Source organism: Ipomoea nil, unplaced genomic scaffold (genome assembly GCF_001879475.1).
Source record: "Ipomoea nil cultivar Tokyo-kokei standard unplaced genomic scaffold, Asagao_1.1 scaffold0482, whole genome shotgun sequence".
Classification (NCBI taxonomy): domain Eukaryota; kingdom Viridiplantae; phylum Streptophyta; class Magnoliopsida; order Solanales; family Convolvulaceae; genus Ipomoea; species Ipomoea nil.
This window is the reverse complement of record NW_017616910.1, coordinates 512,530-527,427: the sequence shown is the minus strand read 5'-3', so window position 1 is coordinate 527,427 and position 14,898 is coordinate 512,530. Positions and strand designations below refer to the sequence as shown.

At 37.7% G+C, this 14,898-nt stretch overlaps 1 protein-coding gene across 1 annotated transcript; it reads left to right on the top strand.

Annotated features, from left to right (window-relative positions):
• The first annotated feature begins 8,048 nt into the window (after nucleotides 1-8,048).
• LOC109173831 (13S globulin seed storage protein 1-like) lies at nucleotides 8,049-10,503 on the top strand. The gene is made up of 4 exons (XM_019323147.1): nucleotides 8,049-8,401; nucleotides 8,665-8,873; nucleotides 9,019-9,471; nucleotides 9,908-10,503. Exons 1-4 carry the CDS (start codon nucleotides 8,095-8,097, stop codon nucleotides 10,319-10,321), a joined length of 1,383 nt encoding a protein of 460 aa, XP_019178692.1. The 5' UTR covers nucleotides 8,049-8,094; the 3' UTR covers nucleotides 10,322-10,503.
• The last annotated feature ends 4,395 nt before the right edge of the window (nucleotides 10,504-14,898 follow it).

Below are 14,898 nucleotides of genomic sequence, written 5' to 3'. Positions count from 1 at the left end.
CTTAATATAAACAAAGTTGTGCTCATAACAGCACTAGAAGACTTCATGTGACACACTCAATCCATAAATTGTTGATAAGAATCATACATACTTTACCCACTCAGTCATCATTTTCAAGGCTGTTCATAATTTTATTGATTTATAAATGGGCTCTTAACTTAAATCGAGTATTAATTTACAGATAGCTAGGGTGGTACTAGAATACGACACAATAATATTTAACATGGAAACTTCATCCGAAAAATTAGGTATAGGCCTTGTTTGGAAATTGACGGGTGATAAGTGCATTTTTTGTCTATATTTTTATCCCTTCTTGAATCTATTTTATTTGTGAATTGCCTAAAAACTTGTGTGAATTGTGACTAAGTTATGTTGGTCTTATTTCAAAGTGCAATCATTTACAACAAGTGAAGAATTCAATGATTTGTTGGAAGATACGAGCAATTTTGGACCAAGAGATCAATCAAAGAGTTTGGAAAGCACTTAGGAATTTCCAGTAGCCTCGTACTGCCTTGCGTACCCCTATCCCTTGGCCAGTACGAATATCTTCTCCCTGATCCAGTGTTCACTGGAAAGGCACCAAAAATTGTACGTCCTTGCGTACCCCCATCCCTGAGGCAGTACCTCTGTGCTCTTGATTGTAGCAAAAATAAGATGTGAGCGTACGGGTGTTTTATCGTCCTCAGGGGATTGGGGGTTATGGCACGCAATATGCAATTACAAGAAACTAGGCACTAGTATAAGGAAATCAACAAGAAGCTAAGCAAACTACAAGTTTAAGGAAATTATAAGACTAACGCATATACACAAAGATAAACACAAAATAAAGAAATAGGACTCAAGCTAGGGAGCATTATCATCTAGATGCTTTAACAACCTAAGGGATTAGGGAGAACAAGTGACCAAGGAATCAAGCGGGAATGCGCGTAGGTATCCTAGTTTATCGACCACTCTCGTGATTAATAAACAAGGATTAGAACAAGGAATTGCCCCACTCTCGTGGTGAATCAATTCCAAGTCCATCGAGCACACAAAGCATCAAAGCGTAGGTATCCTAGTTTATCGACCACTCTCGCGATTAATAAACAAGGATTAGAACAAGGAATTGCCCCACTCTCGTGGTGAATCAATTCCAAGTCCATCAAGCACACAAAGCATCTAAAGCCCCCAATTTCTCCTATTTTCGTAGAAAGAAATCGGGTCTATGCAAGGGGTGGCTTGGATTCATCACCCAACTCTCGTTGAGGCAAGGAATCCTCCAAAAACAAGCTAATGAATGTGTACATCAAACATTAACAAGATATAAACACAACACCTTCATAAACACATGAACCCTAGGTAGTGTTCTTCCCCCACTGCTGGAAATCTCGCTGTTTCCGTCCAACATTTCCGTCCAACCGTAATTTGGTCGGTATTTTAATAAAAATTTCAACTTACCGTCATTAAAAATGGGTGGACGGAACGTTGGTCGGAAATTCCGTCCAACGAGCGGATGTTGGACAGAACTTCCGTCCAACATCCGGTGTTGGAAGGAAATTCTATCCAACCTATAGTGTTGGTTGGTAAACTCAAATGGACTGATAGGTAGAAATTAAAAATGGTAAGTATTTAAAATGGGAAATTTAAATATTTTAGCCTTCCCTTCTTTTTCTCAGTCGAAGTCTTGAAGACTTTTCCTTCCGTCCAAGTCTACTGCCAAATGGATGCCATCACCTACAAGCTCGGAAGCCACGACTGATTCCGCCGTCCAAGCTCACCAGACCGCTGATGGCTCCTCAGATCGCGCGCGTGTTCAGTTTCGCGGCGGATCTGCGGGCTTTGCTCAACATCGCGGAAGATCTGCGGGCTTTGCTCAACATCGCGGAGGATTATGTCGTGCCCTTCCTCTTCTCTTCTCTTCTCTGGAAGCCGTAGCTGAGAGGTAAGTTTTACGGAGTATTTTTTATTTTTATTTTTCAACTCTCCTTCATTCTTTAGATCTGTACAAATGGAGCACTTTTTCGGAGAGTCCTATTTCAGATCTACGCTGGCAACTCAGATCTACGCTGAGAATGGAGGAGACGATGACAGACGGAGAATGGTCCCTGCTCTGCGGGTTAAATCTGTCTTTGGTGATATTTTGATGATATTTGCCTTACGAAACTGTTCTTAGTATTGAATTTAGGTCTTCTACTGTTGATTAAACCTTTATATATGCTTACAGTAAATACTGTCGTATATATAATTTCCCATGTGGTCTTGCTGTATCATGTTAATTAGTTTGTTAAGCACTCTGGGAAGGATATAATGATATAAACTCAAATAAAGTAAATACACCACATTCTTTTTCTGTATGTCTCCCAGTTTGTTGATGGTAGTTGTGTTCCCATTGTTGAAAGAATAATGTTTTTTGTACTCTAGGAATACGATGTTGAAGATTCTATTATGCCCCTTCAGCCATCATTGAACTAGTGAACTACACTGCTCCTGATTTGGTTCAAAGTAACACAAGTTCTATTGGATGCTCCTCTGATATTTTCAGTTTTGAGTGTCTTGCCTACCATTTGATTGCTCGGAAGCCTTGCTAGACTGTCACAACAATGTCAAGATGGTACTAAATTATATTTCATTTGTGATATAATGTACCTACTATGATTTCTCTTTATGTTCCAAATGATAACTTTGAGTTTCAATTTTGCTTTTAAGGAAACATTAAACATCAATTCTGATTTTAAACAAAACCATTTATATGCAGCTCACTACTCATATTTAAATTGCTGCTCCTAGATCCCTAGGGAGGATTGGGGATATGACACGCAATATGCAATCACAATAACTAGGCACTAACATAAGGAAATCAACAAGAAGCTAAGCAAATCATAACGATATTGAGGTTACGGTAACTAAACAAAGTAACAAAACACATATTAGCAAGATATAAAAACGAAACAAAGAAATATGACTCAAGTTAGAGAGAATTATCTTCTAGATGCATAGCACAACCTAAGGATTGGGGAAAATCACACAACCAAGGAATAGAAGGGATGCACGTAGGAATCCTAGTCTATAAGTCACTCACGTGATCGAGCAAATTAACAAGGATTAGAACAAGGAATTGTCCCACTCTCGTGGTGAATCAACTCCAAGTTCTTCAAGAACACAAAGCATCTAACCCCCCCTCCCCCCCCCCCCCCCCCCAATTTCCCCCATTTTCATAGGAAAAATCGAGTTTATACAGGGAGTGACTTGGAATCTTGACGCAACTCTCATTGAGGCCAAGAATCATCCAAAACATGCCAATGAATGTTGTACACCAAGCATTAACAATATACAAACACAAATCCTTCATAAACTCAAGAACTCTAGGTTAGAGTTCTTCCCCTTTTTGTAATAATCATAAATCAAGCATCAAGATAGATAATACAACCCTAACTCAAGTCCATAAACTAACTACATACTCATGATTAAATAGCATAAAGAACACAAAAACACAAGTGTAAAACATAAACATTGCAAGATAAAGAGATAAAAGGAGAAAAGAAGATTATCTATTGAAATGATGGTAGAACCTTGAAATCGAAGTGTAGATCCTTCAATACAAGCTTGAAATATGATAAAGAACCTAAATCTACACCTAATCTAACACTAAAATATGAAAGGAAAGAGTATAAAATAGTTAGGGTTCGTATGAGGTTCAAAATCGAGTAAAAATGAGTGAAAAAACAGCTAAAAAGGAGCAGAGGCGGGAGGCTCGACGCGTCAAGCATTTACAGACTGTAATTGCGACCTCACTGCCAATTCTCGACGGGCCGAGAAAATTCTCGACGCGTCAAGTGGCACTCTGCAACAGAATACCAGTTTATAGGCTGCTTTTGACCCTGTTTCCTTTAGGATTAGGTTTCGATGTCTTCATGAAAGTTGTAGATATTCGAGTCTTCTTTCAAATGGCGCAAGAATTACTTAATTTGGACATTCCTAGGCCGAGATATGGTCAAATTACCAAACAGTGTTCAGTTTCAGGTGAAATATGTAAGTTTGGAACTTCAACTTCAAGGATGATTTTGACCACTGTGGCTACCTTTTTAGGCTTTGATTTCTGAATATGAGTTGTATCCCTCTGAGTCTTCTTTCCAATGGGACAAGAATCACTTAATTTGGATGTTTGTAGTTCGATATATGGTCCAAAGACTATAACGTCGACGTGCATGTTGGGAATTGCAATTGCATAATCGTTTGCTTCTCTTTTGGTTTGGTTTGCCCAAATGACCATGACCATTGAAAGCACCACCCTTAGGCTTCCTTGGAAGTGTTTTGCCCATCCTCTTAGCTTCTCCTTGGCTTCCATGGACTCTAAATGTATCCATGATGCTCCACTTGACTCCAATATCCACCAAAATGCATGATATTACTCATCTTTGCTTCCAATGCTTTCCAAACCAAACTCCTTGCAAAATAACATAATTTAGTCATAATCTCATGAAATTTGAAATGATCTATATGCAAAATAGCTTAGTGAAAAGGGTGAAAAATATAGACAAATAAGCACTTATCAGTGGGGTTACTTAGCATAATCGCTAATGGTTTTAAAATGTTTTCAGGTACAGAGTAGAGATCCCTTCGAGCGCGCTAGTTGGACGTGTAGCCTCCTAGTTAGATAGCTATGCTTAGTTATTCCGCCTTTGTATTTTGTTGGGCTATAAACTTAAACCCTTAAATGTTGGTATCATACTTTAATTTCGTTTTGACTTTGCATGTGCACTTAGACTTGTAGTTCTAAGTGTGGCATAGCACCCTGATTCATACTTTATTGCTTCCGCTGTTATTTCAGACTTCTCTATCTATGATATCTTATGCTTTAAGTTATGCTTAGAATTGGGGGTGTTACAATTCCTTGGTTATTTGTTCTCTCTAATCCCATAGGTTGTTAAAGCATCTAGATGATAACGCCCCCTAGCTTGAGTTCTATTTCTTTATTTCGTGTTTACATCTTGTTAATATGTGTTCGTGTTATTTTGCTTAGTTATCGTAGCCTTAACTTCGTTATGATTGCTTAGCTTCTTGTTGGTTTCCTAGTGGTAGTGCCTAGTTGCTTGTGATTGCATATTACATGTCATAACCCCCAATTCATTGAGGACGACATTTCACACTCATACACTCACCATCACTCATTTTTGCTCACGATCAACAGGACATGCAGATTGTGCTATATTAGCAGTCAGATGTTAACTTATTATATTAGCTATTTGTGAATAAGTATTTAGTAATTAAAATTATTTATTAACTTTTGGATAACATGAAATGTAACATGACTTTTAAGAATATGAATGTATTTTATATAACAATAATTTATTAAATATTAATAATTAATTTTACAACGAAATATATCTTTTAATAATTATTTTTGGGTCACATTTGTGTGAAACCGTCTCATGGATCCTTATTTTTATTCGTGAGACGGATAGGGTTGGGTCAAGTTAATATATAAATGTAATACTTATACTAGCTAGCAAATGTAATACTTGATGGATACCCAGCTAGGGTACCCAGTCGTCGTTACAAGCAGTCAGTCAGACACGACAGTCAACCAACTAGTTAGTCGGGATCGTGACCATTTAGTCTTGGTGGGCAGTCAGCCTTGGCGGCAAAAGAAAGAATTAAAGTGACAATCACGAGATTATGGCAATTCGACATACACAAACTACTTCCCTAAATAGCATTTTGTTCCCCAAATTAAATCACCTCCAACATCTAAATATCTTTCTATTTCCTAAATTTCCATAAAATATTTCACTCTACCATAGCTACTCAATTACTAGAAGTAAATTATATTGCCATATGTATTGTATTTTTCCACTATAAAAGGCCATAGTAAGATATATGCAAGAAAGATCATCATCTCCTCTCTAGAGAAAAACTCGACTATACATGTACAAGCTACATACAAAAAGTAGTGGAATTTTGGCTTGGCACAACCCGAAAAGGCTCGTAGCTTTCACCATTCAATTTCTATGTTAAAAAAATGGTGCCTCTTTATTTTTCTTTCTCAATTATTTATCTTCTATTAATCTTACCGATTATGATGGCCTGCTGAATGACTACCCTCGGTAGTTAGAAAATCAACAATACTAAATGAGGAATAAAATTTTTTTGTTACTTATAAGAAAAAATATAATAATTTTATATTTTGATGTATAAGTATTACTTTTTTCATCAAAAGTATTATATTTCCCTTATAAGTAATGTTGCACTTATAAAGGCAAATGTAATATTTTATATTAAATTGTAAAAGTATTACATTTTTTTCTCAAAGGTATTATATTTTCCCATATAAGTAATAAACAGCTTATTCCTAATATAGTAATACATTTGCTAGTCGAGACCCCCTGCCGTGGCCTCTAGTCGTGGTTGGCCTAGGGCTCGGCCAAGCACAGGCCGAGACCCTCAATAGGGCTTGGCCAAGGCTTGGGCTGAAGCCCGGGTCGAATGCCACGGCCATGGCTGAGGCCCAGGGGATCCGGCCATGGCCTAGGCGACCCGGGTCAAGCACGAGGCTTGACCCCGGGGCCCGAGTCTACCCGCGTCTTCTTTGCTTCGCTTCTCCAGGTCAGTTTGCTCCATTTTCAATATATCCATCAGTATTACATTTCATTTTAACCCAATCCGTCTCACGAACAAATATCAGTGAGACGGTCTCACATAAGTTCCTTGCCTTATTTATATAATAATAAAGTAAATATTAAAGAATATATAATAAAAAATTATTTTTCACACTGAATTTTTCATACGAGGGGGGGTTCGAACTCCTAACCTCTCTTAAGGGACAAGAATGCAAGGCCACTCACGCCAACCGAGGTGGTTACATTTATTCATTTTATTTATAGAAAAATAATATTCTATTTTAATTATTATTATTATTTATTTGAAAAATTTCACGTCAGCAACTTGCGTGCTATTGTTGGTCTAAATGCACTAAAATAACAAGTTGATAGGTTTAATTGCAAATTTTATTAGAAGCTCAATAGCCCAATTGACTTCTCGTATAAAAGGTGCTCGACTATTAGGCAATTCACAATTCTATTGATAATATGCTACTGACTCTGTTATAATGTAGTATATATGATTGTCTTATATTGAGTATATATCTGCCACATTTGATGAGGATGCCTAAAATAATATTTAATAAGCCTTGGTCTTGCCCCGGCTCGCGGAGTTAGTTTAGTTAGTTTGATCGATCATTTCAAAACTTTACTTTAACCGTAAATGTGATAAAAAAACCCCAACTTTATGTACAGGGTATACAAACAAAGAAAGAGAACTTATAAACTGACCAGGTGATTTACTTCCTCCATATCCATAATCCCTCAACTCCTTGGTATTGACCATGACTCATCCAACCAAACAACCACCGTTCTCCAAACTCAGCTCATTAATCATTTCAAACCCACATATCCCAAAAAAATTAAAACCCTTCAACATATCACAAATAACCTTGAGGATATGTTTCATTACAACATAGTTAAGCAATACACTTTGTACTTATATGGCATGTAATGATGCCAGGAAAGTATTACACTAACTTATGAATCGAGTCTGTCACATGAAGTCTTCTAGTACAGCTCTATTATGAGCACAACTTTGTTTATATTAAATCTTTTAACAGAGATGAGAGCTATTATATTGTAACACATTATTTCCAGTATCTATCCTACTCTACCATGCATATATAACACTAATGTAAGAGTGATAGATGATGATGAGTTGAAGAATTCAAGATGCACAAGGAAGCTAAGCTAAGCTAAGCTGGGCGGGGTTTAATACATATATGGATACATACACTTACAAACACATGGGTGAGCTGTACTGTACTGCATGCTGCAATGCATATATTCTCAGACGTATTTAGCCACGCACGTAGGCATATATGCATGCAACAATGAGGTGTAACGCATGCAATTCAAGAGAGTTTTGATTGCCATGCAAACTGCAAAATGTCATCTCCATCTCCCCCTATGTGTCAACTCCAACGCCTTTCATCTCTCCTATATATATCCTCGCCATTTCTATCAATTCCTCTAAGCTTTCTTCTACATACACAAGCTAATTAAGGTAACAAACATGGCGAGATCTTCTGCTTGGCTTTCGCTCTCCCTCAGCTTTCTCGTGCTCTTCAATGGCTGCTTTGGGCGGCGGCAGAGCTTCCATGGGCAGGAGAGCCAGAACGAGAAGTGCCAGCTCAGCCAAATCCACGCCATCAGGCCCACCGGCAACATCCCGGCGGAGGGCGGCACGACCGAGTTCTGGGACCCCAATCATGAGCAGTTCCAGTGCGGCGGCGCGTATGCCTTCCGCCACATCATTCAGCCCAATGGCCTCTTCTTGCCTTCCTACACCAGCGCCCCCCTCGTCGCCTACGTCCTTCAAGGAACGTATTCTTTTTTATTAATGTTTACAAGTAGCTAATCTTTGCTATTACACTATTGAAAATTATGAAATTTTCGACCACCTAAAAGTGATCTTAAATCAATTTGAAAGCGTAGGAAATAGCAATAAAGATTTTTTCAGATACCAAAAGTGGTCGGAACAAGACTTTCTACTTAATTTAAAATCACTTTCAGGTGGTCTGAAATTTCATAATTTCCAGCAGTGTTAATTAATTTGATGGGTATTTTTTGCCATTTTCAACAGGGTCGGGAGAGTATGGTATCATCGTTCCCGGATGCGCAGAGACATACCAGCAATCTGAAAAAGGCTCCGAAATCTTAGACAAGTACCAGAAGATTAGATACTACGAAAAAGGCGACATTATTGTCATCCCTGCCAGCGCAGTTCACTGGTTCTACAACCAAAACAGGGAACCTACTATCCTGGTTGTTCTTCAGCGCGCCAATCCTGTCGTACGTAACAACAAATTTAACCTATTATTAGCCTCAGCTAAATTGGTTTATCTCATCCTTTATCACAAACAAGATCATTACAGTTGTTTATTTATTCTGGAATATTATATTGGCTGATTATTATGGTTTGTTTTGCTTATTACAGTCGTTCTTCCTGGCCGGAAAACCGGGAAGCAGTCATCAAGGACAACGTGAACAGGGACGACAGCAACAAGAGCTGATGACGGAGAGGCTGGGATACGACGGCAACATTCTGGCCGGATTCGATGTCCAGATCGTGAAGGACGCACTGAACACGGACAGGGAGACGGCGGAGAAGATCATTGGAGGAAATGCTAGAGGAAGAGGACACATCGTAATCGTGCAACAACTACCATCAAGACCGGAGCAACGCCGCCAACCCGGCCGACAAGGAGGAGGATCATCCAACGCTCTGGAGGAAACCCTCTGCACCGCCACATTTACACAGAACATCGACAACCGTGAAAGAGCCGACATCTACGACTCTCGGGCCGGCCGCCTCACCACCCTCAACAGCTTTACCCTCCCCGCCTTAAGCTTCGTCCGCCTCAGCGCCGCCCGCGGATTCCTCAATAAGGTACTCCTCCTCCTCTCAAGATGACAATAAATCCACACGCGTAATCACAAAAATCTTTACTAACTACCATTACTGGAAATAATTATGGAATTTCAGACCACCTGAAATCTTAAATCAAGTCGAAAGTCTGGTTCCGACCACTTTTGCTATCTTGAAAAACCTTTATTGCTATTTCCGACCATTTTTTGCAGTCAAACTTGGTTTAAGATCACTTTTAAGTGATTGGAAATTCTATAATTTCTAGTAGTGTAGAGTTACAAGGCAGGATAGGATTTTACTCGCACTCAAATCCAACGCTCATACCACAATTGTCAAACTGCAAGTCTGTCACTGTTTTTTTAGCCCCAACCTAGATCACTTAAGCGCTGCCCGGGTGCCCGGCTGGTGCCCCTATGCAACCATGGTTACAATATAATAATCTTTTAATTGTGTGCAGAACTGGGGACTGGTACCACAATGGTCCATGAACGCGCATAGCTTCCTCTACGTGACAAAGGGCAGCGCACTAATCCAGATCGTGAACCAGAGAGGAGATACCATCCTAAACGAGCAAGTCCAAGAAGGGCAACTGTTCCTCGTACCACAGAACTTCGCGGTGGTGAAACAAGCCGGAGACGAAGGGTTCGAGTGGGTGGAATTCAGCACCAATGAAAACGCCATGTACAACACCTTCAGCGGCCGCAGGTCCACTCTCGCCGGGATGCCGGCGGACATTATAGCCGCTTCTTACGACCTATCCAAATCCCAGGCTCAGAACCTGAAGGACAACATGTCTTCCCTGTGGTTTTACCAGGCTTCCGGCAGCAGCCCATCGTCATCATCATCTTCCGGCCGATCTGCTTTCATATAATTAACCAGATCGGAAAACATCTATCGGAATTGAATAAACCTAGTACGGGTATGGATCGGAGCGGCATGCAATTATGGGTTTTAGAATAAGACAGGAAACTATATTATTCCTCCCTCGCTCCTAACTATGTCTACAAATAATCAAATAAATAAATAAAATGCTACGTTTCTGCACGTACTACATATATATCTTCTCCCTTAGCTTGCATGTGTATTTTTTTTTTTTTTTTTGAGATAAGAGACAAATAAGACATTCAACTTATCAATTATATGTCAAAATGTAAAAGTAATTAATATATCGGTGGAAAAAAGCTACAAAGCTCTCTGAATGTACCACATACTATTAGCAACGGAGTCGTTGTCTCAATCGTCCATCGGAGAACCAAGACTTGCTAGAGCATAGTATCATTTATTACGTATTGACTTTAATGGTATATATATTAATAAATACTAATATAATTAATTAATTATGAATTGTGTATATAATTAATTAATTGTCAAAAATATAAGAAGTTACCTCAATATTGATTTTCATTCATAATTATTTTCTAAGGTTTCAACATTTTTTTTCCTTCAAAATAATTGACTTCCATTCTTTGTTCTTCCATCTATACGGAAATACAAAAGGGAAACCAAAATGTACACTTAAAAAGGAATTCCCTTCACCAAAAAGAAAAAAAAAAAAGGAATTCCATTTATTACATAATATAAATTTTGTAATATATTAGTCAATATATTCTTACCGCATACGTTAAATAGTCAAAATAAATAAATAAACAGTATTTAAATTATTATTATTATTATTGGTTTAAATAATAATTAATAAATCATTATTTTCTTATAAAATTACGTAGAATTTTCAAGGAATATTTTCAATTATTACGCAAAATTGTTTCTGATGGATTTAATTACCCGGGGTGGACCCGAATCACTAAATCCGGATAAGAATATGAATAATAATAAATAAATGAATGAAACGACGTCGTAAAGGTCGCTGGGGACCGTATATCGTATTAACAGGCCGTAAATAGGCTATTACAGTAGTTTCTTAGGACAAAGTGTGTAATAAAGGTAGAACATGTCTTAATGAGACAAGGTGGGGGGTTTTTATACAACCCCCACCCCTAACTGCCACCCCCTAAGGCGGTGGGGGTGGTTGGATCCGTGTTGACCGGGTCTCGGTCGGCGGACGACCTCTCATGGACGACCTCTCCGTGGACGACCCCTCGCGGACGACCTCTCCTAAATCTCCAAGGGCCGAGGCCTCGTGGAGGACGAGGCCTCACGGGTCGAGGCCCCGTGGTCGAGGCCCATAAAGCCGAGGCCCCGCGAGTCGGGGCTCCGGGTCTTGCTCCGATCGTAATATATCCATCAGTTTCCATTATTTTCACACCAATTCATTATGTAGAATCATTCGAAATATTATTATTATTACGTAGAATTAATTGACTGCGGTTAAGATTAAATTTTCAATAAAATATGAATAAATAATGGACTCCTGTTAAGATTAAATTTCCAGTAAAATATGAATAAATTTAAAATTGAATCCTGTTAAGATTGAAACAAAGCACATAACTTTAAAAGTTGAAATATGAAATAAAATGTAAATAGTGTTATTGGACAAGGATAAACTATGTTAAATATCAACCACGAATAATATAAAAAATGTCTGATGCAATGTATAGAATTTGAATTGGAAAATATTTTATTAATTATTTCAACCCAGATTCTCAACCATCACAGATCTTAACAGATCCATCATTCTTTGCATCACGATTAGGGGTGTTAGCGAACAGAGCTTTCGGCAAACTACTCGTGTTCGTGTTCGGTAAGCGTTCGTTTATGTTCGTTTGTTAAGGTAAACGAATCATTAACAAACAAAAATTAGAGTTCGGTTAATAAACAAACAGAGCTTGAACAGTTGTATGCTCGTTTGCTAAGAGATCGTGAACAAGCTCGTTTGTGTTCGTTTAGTAATGTTCATGATCAAGCTCGTTTGTATTCGTTTAATAATGTTCGTAAACAAGCTCGTTTGTGTTCGTTTAATAATGTTCGTGAACAAGCTTGTTTAGTCTTCGTTTAATAATGTTCGCGAACATGAACGTAGATTATTTCTTGTTCACGAACGAATTGTGATCATGAACATGTGCAAGTGTTTGGTTATCAAAGGTTCACAAACGTGCTCATGAACGTAAATCAACATGTTCGTGAACGTGTTTGTTAACGAACATATTTGTGAACATGTTTGTTAACGTTAACGAACACGTTCGTGAACGTGTTCACGAACGTTGACAAACACGTTCGTGAACGTTTTCGTTAACGTAAACGAACACATTCGTGAACGTGTTCGCGAACGTTAACAAACACTAATGAACGCTTAACAAACGAACACGAACAAGATTTTCAAAAACCTTAACAAACGAACACGAACACAAACACCCTAAAATTCTTAACAAACGAACACGAACAACCGTCGTTTGTTTATGTTCGGTTCGTTAACAGCCCTAATCACGATTGCTTGATAGGCTCCAATTTTCCAATAGGACTTCCAGGCACCTGTCCATCATATCCAAATTGCTTGATAGGTACGCAACATTCTAACCTTGATTGCATTCCTTCTATTTTTAAGATTAAGTTCACGTCCAATAATATCGATTTGAGTTGAAGTCATGCCTATTTGGTGTAAATAGGAGTTTGCAGACGCAGAAATTCGTTGGAAGTTTACAGCTATAAGTTTAGCATAATGAAGTGTTTAAATAGTAAAAAAAAATCCATCTTTACGCAAAATTAGTATTCGAATAAATAGGAAAAAGGTTCTGCGTGTGTAGACTTGTAATTATTATTGGTGTAAAAGCAGTATTCGAATTATTATTATTATTATTGTAAATATTAATTAATAAATCATTATTTCCTTATAAAATTACGTTATTACATAGAATTTCCAAAGAATATTACTAATTAATAGATATTAGTTAATTTACATATAACATTTTGTTACCAATTAAGCTTTACTAATTCTTTTACCAATAAATTAATTAATTAATATTAAGAAAAGTTTGAGCGAAAAAGTTGAAGATGAAGATTTTACTTTTATTAATAGTATAGATAGATAACAATGTATGTGATATGCATTAAAGGAAAGAAATAATTGGTGGTTTAATTAGTGGAAGGTCTAAAAGGAATGAATCATATGTAATTAGAGAATAATTGACTAAATATTAGTATGAGAAAATTATGTATATTAGAATATATCATTACTGATTGTAGCAAAAATGAGTGATTGTGAGTGTACAGGTGTGAAATGTCGTCCTCAGGGAATTGGGGGTTATGGCACGTAATATGCAAAAAAAAAAAAAAAAAAAAAAAAAAAAAAAAAAAAAAAAAACTACTAAGCACTAGCACTAGGAAATCAACAAGAAGCTAAGCAACACATATATAGTTTCAACGATACCATAACTAAATAAGATAACACTAACACATATTACAAGAGATAAACACGAAATAAAGAAATATGACTCAAGCTGATAAGTACTTTTTTGTCTATATTTTTACCCCTTTTTAAACCCATTTTATTTGTGAATTGCCGAAAAACTCGTGTGAATTGTGAAAAATTTATGTTGGTTCTATTTCAAGGTGCAATCATTCACAACAAGTGAGAAATTTAATGATTTTTTGGAAGATTCGAGCAATTTTTGGACCATGAGATCAATCAAAGAATTTGGAATGCATTTAAAAATTTTCAAGAGTTTCGTACTGCCTCGCGTACGCCCATCCGCCTGGACGTCCATAAGCAATGTGTAGCTGAGGAGGTCGTACCCCCAAGCGTATGCCCGTCCCTTTGGGCGTACGAAATTCCAGCCATTTTCTAGTGCTCACTGGAACAATCGTACCCCTTTGCGTACACCCGTCCCTTAGCCCATCTGACATCTCAAAACGGAAGCAAGTGACGTACCCCCTGACATACGCCCGTCCCTGAGGGCGTCCCACTGTGTTGTGTTCACTATTTAGGCACAGATTCACTCATTTCTCCATGGTTTTGGACCTTGTTCCAACCCTAGACATTTCCTTTCACTTCCTTTCATATTTTTATGTTAGATTAGACTTAGATTTAGGTTCCACAACATATTTCAAGCTTGTAATCAAGGATTCAACACTTGGATTCCAAGATTTGCCATCCATTTCTTAGTGAAGTTTTCTTTCTCTTATTTCTTTCTTTTGCAAGGTTATGTTTAATGCTTGTGTTTTTGTGTTCTTTATGCTATTTAATCATGTGTAGTTAGTTTTTGGACTTGAGTTAGGGTTGTATTTTCTATCTTGACGCTTGATTTGTGATTATTGCAAAATGGGGAAGAACTCTAATCTAGGGTTCTTGAGTTTATGAAGGATTTGTGTTTGTATTTTGTTAATGCTTGGTGTATAGCATTCATTAACATGTTTGGGAGAATTCTTGGCCTCAATGAGAGTTGGGTAAAGATTCCAAGCCACTCTTTGCATAAACCCGATTTTTCCTATAAAAATGGGGGAAGTTTGGGGCTTTTGATGCTTTGTGTTCTTGAAGAACTTGGAGTTGATTCACCA